Genomic DNA, 13855 nt, shown 5'->3' with positions numbered 1-13855 from the left:
AAGTTCAATTTATGTGTGGTGGTGCTGGGCAAGCACTTTGGAATGTTGACTATTCAATTAAAAATGGCAAATATCTACTCCTCAAAAATGAGGATTAGGTGCTATATCCAATGACTTGGCATATTTACACAGTTATAACAAAGAAAACATATTTGGAGACAAAGCAGGGTGTGATGTTGGTTTGTTGATAGTTTCTGATTATTTTTTTATTTTTGACAAATTAAACAATCCATTAGTCTCTTATTTGTTTACAGCAATCTGACAGTTTATATTCTGAAATTATAAAGTTAACGACATTGATAAGATGGTTTGGGTAATTATAGACTTACTATCTTTAATTGTATCTTATGTAATTCTAAATTACTTTTCATTTAACAAGAACAACCTAAACTTTACCACCTAAAAAGCTGCTCTGTAAAGATAATTTGCCACACAGTGACAAACCTGGACTATAAACAAACTATAGTTTGCTGTGTGGTAAGGAAAAAAATCCATCTTTCAAATCATTTGGTGAAAGTCAGAGTACGTGAACACATCTGCCAGTACACAGATGTTTCAGCATCTCCAGTACAAATCAACATCTTTTTTTCAGGAACAGGAAACAGGACGATTCTTCCTCAAGCCTCTAAAATCTAGTAAGTAAACACAGAAATAAGATTAAATGTTTTATTCCGTTCTTTTGCTTAGGCGCATAACCATACAATAAATAATTACAAAAATGTAGACTAATCGGATTTGAAGGTTGTGGGGTTTCTTTTGGGGGGTCTCACTCGTGACCCTAAAGTCATTGCGGCCCTGACAGAGAATGTCGGCAGGAGTCCGGGGTGAATAGTGAAAGTTATAGTTATAGTTAATGTGAATGAAACGGAGGCGATTATTGTGAAGTTGTTGAGAACGCGCGATACTGTTTATTGTCCCGCTTCTGTGTCATGAGTGTAGCTGGTGTTCTTCAGCGGGATGAGGCGGCTGTTCTGTAGCAGGAGCCTGCGCAGTGACGCCGGCCAGAGTTGGGTGCAGCTCCACCAGAGAAGGAAGCGGAGTTTCCGGCTGTTTGCAGCGGAGGGAGAGGATTGCTGACGCCGCGAAACCCCCAGAAAAACGCCGCCTGCTCAGGGGGCTAACAGTGGTTTGCTCAGTGGAGGTTCTTCTTTCATAGCCTGGGATCTGGGGTCCGGTGTGTTCTTACGAGCCGAGGAGGTCGGACAGCAAACCGAGCAAAGAAGCGGCACAAGGCGGGGGTGAGCCACCAGCTACCGGCATGGCGAGGGACTACGATTACCTCTTCAAGCTGCTCATCATCGGTGACAGCGGTAAGTCGACACCGAGGATGCGAGACGGGAAGTGGGCCTGAAGGTGTTTTTACATGAGGAGACGCAGAAATGTTGCCCGAAGACAGACGTGTGCGCATCGGAATTGTTTTTACTTATTGTATTTACATTTTTGCACGGCAGCGATTTATGCAACGTTTAAACCCGTTGGCGTTTGTGTGGCGGTGTCAGGGCGGCGGTTGTGTGTCCGGGCTGGGCATGTCAGCCGATCAGGCCGGATATCTGCAGATCATTGGGGTTTATCCTTCAAATATGTTCTAGTCCGTTGTGTAGCACATGATACATTTAAGCATCAATGCCATGACGGTGCGAATACTGTGAGTTAATTAACGTTAACGTGACCTCACAGTTTGCTCTAATTCGCTCTCTTGTTTGTATCCTTCATTAGCTAAGTTAGCTAGCTGGAAGTTAAACTAGCATAACATTTGCGGACTCGGTCGTATGACTCCTAGCTAACTGCTCTTAGAATTGTACCTTCCTTGAAATGCCAGCAGGAACGCGTGTTAAAGCGACTTTTCGTCATGCTGGCTGCGTGAGAGTCACGTAACCGGGTTATTGAGTCATTTAGCGGGCTAGCGCCAGTGGAAAGGTGCCGCTGGATAGTGGAGGAATGCTGCACTGCAGTCCGCGTTTGCATCAGCAGCCATCAAAAGTCTAATGACATCGTTGTAATTGTTTTGTTTCTGCATTTCTGCAGTTCTCGTTGTTACTTTTTTATTGTTGTGGTTCTAAGAGAGCCCAGATCGAAAAATCCAACTTTTACACTCTCTGGATATTTTAACTAAGTTAATTCTGGCAGCCAGTATTGCATATAATACACTTGTCCAGCAGGCCTGCAGGAATAAATCTGTAACATTCACAGTCAGAACGTCCCCATATAGCAGGAAAGAACGAATGAAAATAAACCTGAAACTTGAAAGGGCACCTATGAGTATCAATACTCTACAATCAATTAAAGTTTCTTACATTTGTCATCTCAAGAAGTCACCATTGGGTGTGTTTTGTTTTAATGTCAGATTTTGTGCAAATTTCACTAAGTTGTAGCAGAAGTGATTACGGGGTTAGAGGTGCCTCCACTGGGGACTGGTGCCTTGGAGCGCCACTGGAGCGCCACTCAGTGGATCGCCACTCAGTGGATCGCTGGGTTAGGGTCTTCATTTCAAACATCCTGGAATTCCTCTTGATCATCCTTATATTACTCATTTATGTTTTAGACAAGGAAAACTCCAGAACCGGGAGGGTCGTGTTACTGTAGCTGTGAGTTGTCCCAGGGCCATCATGGTGACCTGCTTTTGAAAGCTTGCTACACAGGGGTGTTGACCCCTGATCCCAAACCCTGATCCACCCTGATCATCTTTCTGCTCTACCTGTTTCTGTGTGTTGAGGTGAAAGGCCCTTTAATGCAACCCCACCCTCAGTAGAAGAACAGCCTCATCATGCAGGACCTCTTTGTGGGGAAACTTGTTTGCATTCATTGACCCGACCGGTACTGGCACTAACCCTTCAGCTGGCTCCTCATAATAGAGGGCAAGGCAGCACAGCAAGGCCTTCACTGTCAGTCACACACAGGGGCCAGTGTCCCCTCAAACGTAGAATGGGAGCACCACTGTCTGTACTGCTGCATCAAGCCTATTTAGGCAAGATGCTCAGACCTTTGCCACACATATACGGACAGATCGGCTGCTGACAATCACACCTCCCTCACACACAGTTTCCAGCCTGTTGCGTGGGCTTAGAATCAGCTGATCTTGTTTCTCTTCTGGTCTACATCAAGTCTTGAGCCAAGGCTGTAGCTATGTCACGGTGGTTCAACAGTTAATGCTACAACAAATGCTGCTGCTGTGTGTATTTCACCAAATGCATGTGATTTCTGCACATAGTTGACAAAGATTGTTGTAATGCAGGTTGCTATTGTATTCTTAATCAGGTAAGAGTTATGGACAAATGCGTGTCGTATACTTTTCTAAGTAGCAGGCTGCCTTGGATAACGATGCAAACTATATGGACGTCCTGAGTGCAGGGTTCAGAATGTTTTGCAAAAGTCATAGAATGAATACATTATTAATTTATTAATAATAAAATACAACATTTTATTATTTTATTTTTGTTCTTTTTATCGTTATTGTAGTAATAAACCTTTTAATGAAATCCACTGAATGAATGAATTGAAGTCATGGCTAGTTCCTGGCTATAATTGGATGAGAATCAAGTTTGGGCCCAGTGAACATAGTCTGGGCTCATCTGTAGGCCACATATTGAAGAAAACATTGGTATATTCAAGCTAAGAGTATAAAAAGAGAACAATCTCTCCTCTTCTTTTGTGAACACAATGGAGGCCGCAGGAATGTCAGAGCCGTAATATCAGAATCAAACAAACACGAGTTGACAATAACACAATAGTTACACTACCAGTCAAATGTTTGAACTGAGAAGAGAAGAGAATGAGAAGGTGTGTCCAAACCTTTGACTCTTAGATACTGAGATACTTTATAAATTGTCATTTTGCATGCAATTCACAGCAAATCGCATGCAATTGAAATTTATCTTGCACCCCCTCATATCACACACGCACAAAGACATGCATTACAGAGGGGGTGCAGTGTATGTTAAATAATGATCCCTCCAGGAAACACTCTCATCTTCCTTACTCTTCCTCTCCTAGATCTCATTCTGTTCACCCCCAGCTCTCTCTATTCTTTGGCCAATATCATGTTCTCCCCTCCAGCTCTTCATGCCACGGCTTCTCTTCCTAATACCTGTATCATTTTAGGATCTGTACTATTTATTTGTTCTGTGTGGCGTCATTGCCTCGTGGCTCTCTGCCTTTGCCTTCCTGATCTCTGACATTTGTCACGTCCACCTATGAGCTCAAGCTTGCGTGAGAGAATTGACGTACGTCTCTGTCCCAGCTCTGTTGGTAAATCCTGAAGTTCAACATCTTTAGGTACACAAGCATCACAACCACTGTTCCGTTTCACAACTGGTTTCTAGTTTACAGTAGTGATATATGCAATTAGTCATGGTGACAAGTATATACAACAACAAGCAAAATTTAACCTAATGAAAACTTACTCTGTTGTTTCTCAACATGTTGGTGCTTACACAAATGCAGGATTCATTTGGTTGTCATGTTGTGGGTTTAACCTCACCTTGTTTGTGTTTCCTCCTCAGGAGTGGGGAAGAGCAGTCTCCTCCTGCGATTTGCAGACAATACATTTTCAGGTACGTGCCCCCGTTACCATTACCCATTTAGGGGTTTGTGCTTTTTGCGTTTAGCCATCACAGCTGATTTGGTGTTTATGTGCCTTCTTCTAGGTAGCTATATCACCACGATCGGGGTCGACTTCAAGATCCGAACGGTGGAGATCAATGGGGAGAAGGTGAAGCTCCAAATCTGGGATACAGCAGGGCAGGAACGCTTCCGAACCATCACCTCCACGTAAGAGGATTCTCTCTCACTCACTCACTCACTCACTCACACGCTTGCATGGCCTATTTGGGTGTTCATGTTGGGGTTGGGGGTTCAGTGACGAGGCTATTTTTAGTTTCAGGTTGAGGGTTCCTTATGACTGCCATCAGGTTCTGATTCAAAACATTATGTTGTCAGTCAGCACTATCGGGCTACAGGCTCAAGTTGGGATAAAAACCTCAGGCCTGATTCAAGCTCGAACACTCCTACTACTACTACACACACACACACACACACACACACACACACACACACACACACACACACACACACACACACACACACACACACACACACACACACACACACACACACAGAAAGAGTAAGAGTAAGAGTGTCACTAAGTTGTTTCAGGTGAAGCTTCCCGACTTCTTTTAAACTGGAACCAAGGCAGTCTGTCAGTGGTCCACAGATTGGAAATAGTTTGAGGAAGCGGCACATCGACGGCTAGAATGAGTTTTGCCTACACTTTGAAACTGGGTGGAATTCCCCACAGATCCTAATTACAGATGTGAGAGGGAGGCTCCTACACACACACACACAACAGCGAGGGCATCTTTCCCGGCTGTTGCTGGCTGTGTGATCAGCTCCATCCTAGTGCCTGAAGGGCCACCGTGATGTGGAACAGGCCTCAAAGTCCAGAACTCATACTGTGAAGGTTTTTACACCCCAGAACTTTGGCTTGAGGCAACACTGACACATTGACACATCCGAGAAAAACTCTGTCATGAGCTAAATCTGGCTGCTATGTGGTTTCTTGCTGTCCAGGTGATCAAAATACAGAGAAACTTTACAATAACAAACACTTCATTTTTGGTCAAAACTCTCAAAACACCAACATGATTTTCTGTGGCTCCCACTGATCTATGCTGCTGATGACTGAAGCTGCTTGACATCACATTCTCATCTGGTTCTGATGTGCCGCAGCAGGAGGGAGCAGCATTTAGCCTGCAGGAGAACATTTGAACGAGGGGTTGCTGCAAATTGCTTTAACTTTACATTTCTGCAATGAACTGGTAGCTCTAATGGGGTTCTTTGTAGATTAAAGTCAAGACCGCCACCACTAAAATCCCTGTGCTTCTATTACAAAATTATTACTACTACTACTCTTCTGATGTAATGCTTTACTGGGCGCTTTAAGGCGCCCTAATGACAGCCTCACTATGGAGTTGATGAGGTTTGATGTTTTGCAACAGTTCTTTAGATAGTTAAGCTGGTTATCCTTTAACTTCGCGGACTGTTCAACCCCTGACTCAAAGTGTCCTTGAGCAAGACGCTCTGTACGTTTATATGTACCTTACATGCTGCTGCAAAAAGGGGAAGCTGTCAAATAAACCAAACAATATTAGACTAGATTTGCGTAAGTTCCCGTCTCGGCTCGCTGGCTTCTTACCTGAAGGTTTCTTCGTCTGACAGATGACCAGTCGCTGATGTGTTGAGCGTGTGGCATTGCTGCGGCCTGTCAGAGTGATTAGTTCTGCTCTCCAGCAAAGGGCCTTGCTGGAACATAGACACACTATTTCAATTACACTGCACTTCATGCTGACGGCCTTGAGGGTCCGTCTTGTGCACTGGATGTTTTCCCCGCAGCAACAGATGCTCGTGCCGCTGTGCTTCAGAATTCACAGCTATACAGGAGCCAGAATGCACTGCAGCCTTTTGATCTGACTTTGAGCAAGGCAGGCAGAGGATTCAGTTAATGGGCGTTGAGCTGTCACTGTCCCAGCATTGTGGGCGTTGTTCCCATAGGACATGTTGGACAGTCGTGGTTATTATCAACTCACACGGCTGCAGCTGATAAGAAACCGGACAGCAAGTTCAACCAGAAACCTCCGCAGTGCTGCTGCTGCTGCTGGAGCCCCTGAGGAGTGTGAGCGCCCTACTTTGGGAGCCCTGTCTGCCTATGGTGCTGTAAGAGTCTCTGCGCTGACTCTTAGCTGGGCTGAAGCAGACAGACTTGGTGCCTCATCAGGTCTGCTATTCATGCCACAATGGACACGACTCAAAGGGTGACCACAGCTCGGTCAGACCATCAGGGCTCTGTCTGTCTGTGTGTCTGTGATCCTGCCTGCCTTTATGCCTGTCTGTGGGTCTGTCTGTCTGTCTGAGTCTGTCATGATTTATAACACTGTTGCTCTCTGAAGGTCCATGAAAAGTCTGAAATGATTCACACTTTTTTCTCAATTTTGCAACTTTATCCCTATAACAATTTTAACTTTTTCTCAAAACAATGCATTTTCATTCACCATTACATCATTCTGGAAGTCTTTGTTTTGTCTCTTTTCCAGTCGAGGCCCTAATACTCAAGTATTTACATGTTCTTAGGGGCCCTGTCCCCTCAGTGTATGTATGGGTTTTCCATTCATGTGCATTGAACACACACACACACACACACACACACACACACACACACACACACACACACACACACACACACACACACACACACACACACACACACACACACACACACACACACACACACACACACAGAGAGAGTGGTCCTGACAATAGCTTCTTTGTGTTTGGTGCAGTGCAGCAGCGTTGGTGATGCTCCTCTTTTGGTTCTGGTCACTTGGCTGCAGGCGTCCAGTCGCTCTGTGCTGATGTCCATCCTGTTTCACATAGTTCATATTTCTGTGTGGGACTGATTGTTTTGTTATTAGTTCTTTGGGTTTTCCTTTCTTCATTCCCATTTCTAACTGATCACACTCTTGATTGTTCCTCACTATGACCGGTTGAACATTGATCAAGTTGAGTCCATGTTAATATCACATTGCATTGAATCTTAATGATCCGTCTCATGTTTTCAGATACTACAGGGGAACACACGGGGTCATAGTGGTCTATGACGTCACGAGTGCCGAGTCCTTCGTCAATGTCAAACGATGGTTACATGAAATCAACCAGAACTGTGACGACGTGTGCCGAATATTAGGTAAGTGACATCTGCCGACGTCTTTATTCACAAATACCGCGAAGGTCGAGTCAAAGCACCTAACGTTTGATCCTTTCAGTGGGAAATAAAAACGACGACCCCGGCTCCAAGGTGGTGGAGACGACCGACGCGCAGAAGTTTGCCGAGCAGATGGGCATCAACCTGTTTGAGACGAGTGCGAAAGAGAACATCAACGTGGAAGAGGTGCAGTAGCTTCCCGTTTCCTCACAGAACCCCCACGCGCGCTCATGTAGTGCCAGGAAAAGATCCATGCTCATTGAACTAACACAATATTGAACTGGATTTGTTGCTCGTTCTTACTTCGAGCTCTGTTGAGGACCAATATATGTTATCTTTAGCATTTTATTGAAGAAAAGGTGAATCTAAACAGGATCTTATTTGATATATATAATTATGTTAGGCTGTTAAGAATAAATAGCTAACGTAGATAACTTGTACTGATCGGGCCTGAAAGTAGCTACAGTCCCTTCCTGTATTCACTCTGCGTGAATTGAGGCAATTCGTATTTTTGATCAATTTATTTAACTGACTGTTATTTTTTTTTAATTAACACATTTTTGAAACAATTCTAAAGCCGCAGTCATCACCATTGGTTTTCTTTAAGCTGCATTTCTGTACAATAAGCTGTATATAGATCAAAGTTGACTCATTGGTACTATGAAGAGCCGCCCGTTTGAGGCGATCTGATTGGCCGGCCGCCTCACGCCTCTGTGTCCCCCGCTCCCCCCCTTGCAGATGTTCAACTGCATCACCGAGCTGGTGCTGAGGGCCAAGAAGGAGGTGTTAGCCAAGCAGCAGCAGCAGCAACAGAACGACGTGGTCAAACTCAGCAGGAACAGTAAACGAAAGAAAAAGTGCTGCTAGCGACAGCGAAGACCGCACACAAACACACACACACACAAACACACACACTCTCACACAATCACACACACACACACACTCAAACACATTATGGGACTCAGAGCATCTAAATTAAAGAGCCGATAAAGATTTAATAAATATACGATGAAAGGTTTAAAAAAAAAAATAAAAGAAAGAAAATAAATGGAAAAATGTCCCTTTTGGACAAATGAATCGTGAAGACTTTAAAAACAAATGTACAGATTTTATTAGACGCCGGATCAAAGTTTTATTTGGAATTGAGCAGATGGGCACCAGAGGTCGTCTGGTCTCCGCTGAGGATCTGACCTGCTCACCTACTGACCAGCGTGATGATGCTCCCACTCACCCACACGTCACATCCTCACACCAGTGTCTCATCTCTCCTTCTCATTCCACCGCAAACGGGACAATAAGAGTCGAGCCAAACTCTGCGCCCGAGGAGGAGGACGAAGAGGAGGAGGAGGAGGAGGAGTCACTTTATTGGACTTATTTTTCTCTCTATTATTATTTTTTTTGGGGGGGGGTCACTGGATGCCTGTGTGACGCCATCATGAACTGCTAGTTTTTGTTTTATTTGACTGGATGGGAAATGATGATGAGGATCTGTAGGCGACTTTAGCAACTAATTCATGGACAGAACTGGTGACTTCTCAGACTTTTGTTCTTTTTTTCTTCTTCTTCTTCTGTGTTTTGCCAAGCCCCTCCCCCCTCTAACCTCCAGTCGTGCTGAGCCAACAACCTGATGATATTAGTTTATTTTTGTGTTGTTTTTTTTTTGTTTAATGTGTTTCAGAGCAGTTGAACCACTTCTGGAGCTCTGACGCCGTCGCTCACTGCAGTCTTACTTTGCTCTCAGTTTTGCTTTTAAACAAAAAATCTTCCGCTCATTTTTAAAACAACGATACTGCCAATATTACCGAGACAAATATTAGCCGCCCCACATCGGGCTGTTGCCATAGCGGCCCCCCTGCTGGGCCCCTGTATAGTCCTCAGGGAGAGCTCAGGGCTGCCCCCCCCCCCTCACCCCCTCCATCCATCTCTCTCTCTCTCACTCTCACTGCCTTTCAATCGCCCCCTCTGTCTTTCCCGCCACACTGCAGCCTTCTCTCTCCGAATCAGCGCCTCTCACCACAAACTCTGAGCTGGAACCATCACGTCAGACTCGTACTCGCGCTGCAAACTGGTTTCTCATAGGTGTTTCCCCCTCGTTCTGTCTGTAACGCATGTAACACTTTTTTTGGATGGGTCCTTACAAGGTAACGCCTGACTGGTTCTTAGTGTGTTAGGAGCTTGCTGAATATTCTTAACAGTTTCTGCTGTTTTCTGTCCCTGTCCTCCATCACAGTGGTGGTCACCCGTTCAGCTGAAGTGTTACGTACAGGGTTTGCGTTGGTGGTGAGGGTTGTGAAAGCACCGGGAGTGTTGGGGCCCCATCACGCGTCCCGGTCACCTGGATGCTGTCTGCACTGTGATTGGATCTCAGGAGATGTATGATATCGCATTTACTCCCAGCTCCTTGTGACAGAGATCCAGGTCGAGAAGCGTTCCAGTTTAAATGTGTTCTGCAAATATTTCGGCTCAATTTGACCCAACGTCCATTCTCGTCCGGCCAAGTCGTCTGCGTGCTCTCTGGATTCATGCTCAAGCTGTCCCTGTCTGCGTTACATTGACGCGTCCTCCTTCATGGCAGGTCCCGATTCTCACTCAGCTCCCAACCTGAGCAAGTGGGCGAGTGTTTTATGAACGTAAATGCAACACATCTCCACTGTATGTGTTGCATTTACACCTGGACACTTGTAGCAGAGATCCGATCACAATGCGAGCCAAAGCACACGCGTATGACAATGCGTTCTTTGAGTCTGTACTCGTTTTAGTAACGTGACCTCATCTGGAAAACGAGAACAGATGTAGTCATGGAAGGTGTGAATGCGGCCTTAGACACCAGGATTCCCAGTCTGCAGAAGTCTCATCATCTCTTCCACAGCTGGAGTTTGACCAAGAAGAAGAAGAAGAAGCTGAAACGTGTCCCACTTTACCCACACTTGTCTTCTTATCTGTTTTGATTTTGGGAGAAAAGTGTCTGAAGGCGGCTCTAGGTATTCGCTTTACTTCTGTTGGACACACGACGCATGAATCTTCTCAACAGAGTCTGGCTGCCTGGTTTGGGATCAGGGTCACGTGGGAGCGGTTGCCGCATGTTTGCGTTTGAGCTAAACGAGGAAAAGCTCCAGAGCAGCCGAGGGCCGAGGCAGCAGAGAAATGGAATCAAATCTCAGACGTTATGGTTTCTCTTCATTATGTGTATGTGTGTATATATAAATATATTGGTGTGTTTATATTCAATATAGGACATACACACATAATTGGCACACGTTACTGTGCATGTGTTTAACATGCCCGGTGTGCTATGGTTGAAACACACTTGTCAGCTGTGGTTTGCTGTACACTGGAGAAAGGAGATGTACTATTCATTTTTCCCTACATGAATAATCAGTAATAAACGTTTTAAAAGAATAAATATTTGACACGTAACGGCTGATGTCATTTCTCAGTGATATGGGGCTGAATTAAGTTGGTCTGATGGTTCAAGGCTCAGCCAGTTCACTCGTCGGCTCACATGAAGGCTGTTAGTAAAGTAAAGTCCTGTGTCGCCTGCTTAGTTCCCTCAAGCTCTCGCACCTTCATTTTGCTCCTCTGACCCGTATGAAGCTGCAGGTCTTCTACTGATTGACACCTGGTCGTCTGGATTGCTTGTTGAACCAAAGACATCATTCCAGGAATATAAATGCAACTTTTAGACTAATCAGTCTAATTTCCTTTTTCTGTTGCTGAATAATTTGCTAGATTGACAGCAAACAGTAGGTTTTACATTATTACTACCACTCTTGATGTGGTTTTGGTCTTTAACTACCTGTGTGATGATCTAGCAGCATGATCTCAAGCGAGCTAATGTCCACTCCATTCACGTTTGGTCCATGTTTGAGTTTGGTTTAATTCCAAGTGACCCCAGAAAGTTACCTGACCAAAGACCTAAAAGCACTTGCTGGATAAATGCTGGTTTACAGCTCACCACCAAACTTGGATCAGTATTCACAGCGCCGCCCTTAGGCTGACCAGTAAAATGCCATGTATTCCCTGGATTGTGTCTTAACTTGCCCACCAGGTTTCATAGAATTCTAACATTTTGAGATCTCCTGCTAACAGACTGGAGGTATAAAGGTGTGAATGTGAAATCTCAGGGGAGACGAGTGGATTATAAAGTTTTTATTGTACAAAACATTCCCCAAATCGCTAAGAAAATTGCATGATAAATATTTAGAATAGCATTCTGTCACCAGAACAGTGCTGTCAGTCAGTGGTAAGTGGAGGCACTCAGCCAGAGCACAACGAGCCACCGACAGCATGGAATTCCAAATATATCAACAGACAACACACTGAATGTCACTGAAACACACTGTAGCCTCAGCGTCAGGATGGTTACAGCAGAAAGACACAGGAGACGGCGATCGGAAAATCATTGCTAATTGAAAATTAACCAATCCAGGTCAAAAAAATACAGAGAAACATGGAACAGAAACAACAGAACCAAACATTTGACATAAATGCAACATGGTTATGATATGATTGTTATTGAATCCAAGCTTGCATCAGGCAGCTGCAGTTTCAGTTTGTCACTTCACATTTCCCAGTTACTCTCAGTATACCAGGATAATATTCCTATTCCTGATCAAATTCCGGACTTCACTGAACTGATCTGGATGTAGAACCTGCAGCTGTGTTATTGCACACTCATGGATTGAACTGTCACGGCGGCAGAATTGAGATTCACAAGGCTTCTTGTGGTCTTTCTGCTAAATCACTCAACACATTGGAGTCTGTCGCCACATCTGAACAGTCAAACTTAGATCACACACAAAAAAAAAGATCTTACAAGTAACAACATACGTATATTTTTCTCTCTAAAAAAACATTTTCATTTTTATAAATATATTGATTTCATCCAAACCTATTCATCTTTTTATAAAAATCATTCTTTGGGTTGATCCTTCCAACAACCAGCTGAGATGACGAGAAGACATCTGCATAGCTTAACACAGCTGCTTTACACACACACGCACATACACACACACACTCACACTTCGGGTTAACACACACTGTATCTAACAACACGTGGGCCTGAATGGAAGCCCGGCAGCATCAAAAATCAAAGTGCTCATGAAGGATCGAAGCGATGAGATGGAGGTAGAGCTTTGCTGTTGGGCTTCATTTACACCAGGGACAAGCTGACCAATTCCAATGATTTGCTTGTGGTGTGTGACACATTTGGGTGGGTGTGTTGTGAGCAGCGGGTGGAAGTGGATCTGTGTCAGGTAGTGATGAGCGAATTAGGCTTTCTGAAGCTTTGAACCCTTTGGAAACACTGTATGGAGAAAGGGTTCACTACCTCGAGCTTCATTCACTTAATGCAGACGACTTTGCTGGTGAAAATGATGTTGTGCATAAAATAATGGAGCACCGTTTCACATATTTGGGATCTTTGTCAGTGTGAGCGAGTATCGTCACATGTTCGTCACATGTTAAAGACTTTCTGTACTGTATTGTTGGAGGTGACATGTTCAAACTGATAGATCTGCAGTGATGTGATTTAAAATAAAATGTACTGATTCATCAAGACCATGTGGCTAATGACAGTGATAGCTGTATATGAGAGGTCATATGCAGGTTTATATTTGGTATTCAGAGGAAGTGCTCGTTAAGAAGACAGATGAGTCCGTCTGATTGAAACCAGGCTTCATAAATGATATAAACGGGGTAGATTGTTTAATATAAATAACAATGGCTTGGCGACTGCTCCCGTCTCATTACTGTTTCTGTCTCTGAAACCAATCGCTCACATTAATCGTGAGGATTGTTTCTCACTAACATCGGCTATGGACACAAAATTGCAATTGGGCATCGAGACCTGTGGTGTAAATGTTGCTGCTGGACCCTTTCAACAATGTGAAACTTTACTCTTGCAACCGACGGCTGACTGCACTGACATTACGCTCCTCCTGCTCATGCTAATGTAAACATTTGGATAATTTGGTCGTCAGGGAAGATGACTGACATCACGAGGACGTTGGACAATCATTTTCCCTCTTACAATGAGAAATATGACATGAACTGTAGCAAAACACAGTTAGACCTCAGCCACCTGCAGGTTTATTCACATGT

The 13855-nt window shown here is 44.3% G+C and overlaps 1 protein-coding gene across 1 annotated transcript; it reads left to right on the top strand.

Annotated features, from left to right (window-relative positions):
- The first annotated feature begins 987 nt into the window (after positions 1-987).
- rab35b (RAB35, member RAS oncogene family b) lies at positions 988-11084 on the top strand. Its single transcript, XM_076164677.1, has 6 exons — positions 988-1310; positions 4500-4550; positions 4644-4767; positions 7611-7735; positions 7815-7939; positions 8492-11084. The coding sequence occupies exons 1-6, from the start codon at positions 1259-1261 to the stop codon at positions 8618-8620; spliced, it is 606 nt and encodes a 201-aa protein (XP_076020792.1). The 5' UTR covers positions 988-1258; the 3' UTR covers positions 8621-11084.
- Positions 11085-13855: the final 2771 nt, after the last annotated feature.

Source organism: Genypterus blacodes, unplaced genomic scaffold (assembly GCF_046128005.1).
Source record: "Genypterus blacodes isolate CSIRO-AG114 ecotype Tasmania unplaced genomic scaffold, CSIRO-AGI_Gbla_v1 ptg000138l_1, whole genome shotgun sequence".
NCBI lineage: Eukaryota > Metazoa > Chordata > Actinopteri > Ophidiiformes > Ophidiidae > Genypterus > Genypterus blacodes.
This window is presented reverse-complemented; position numbering and strand designations above follow the sequence as displayed.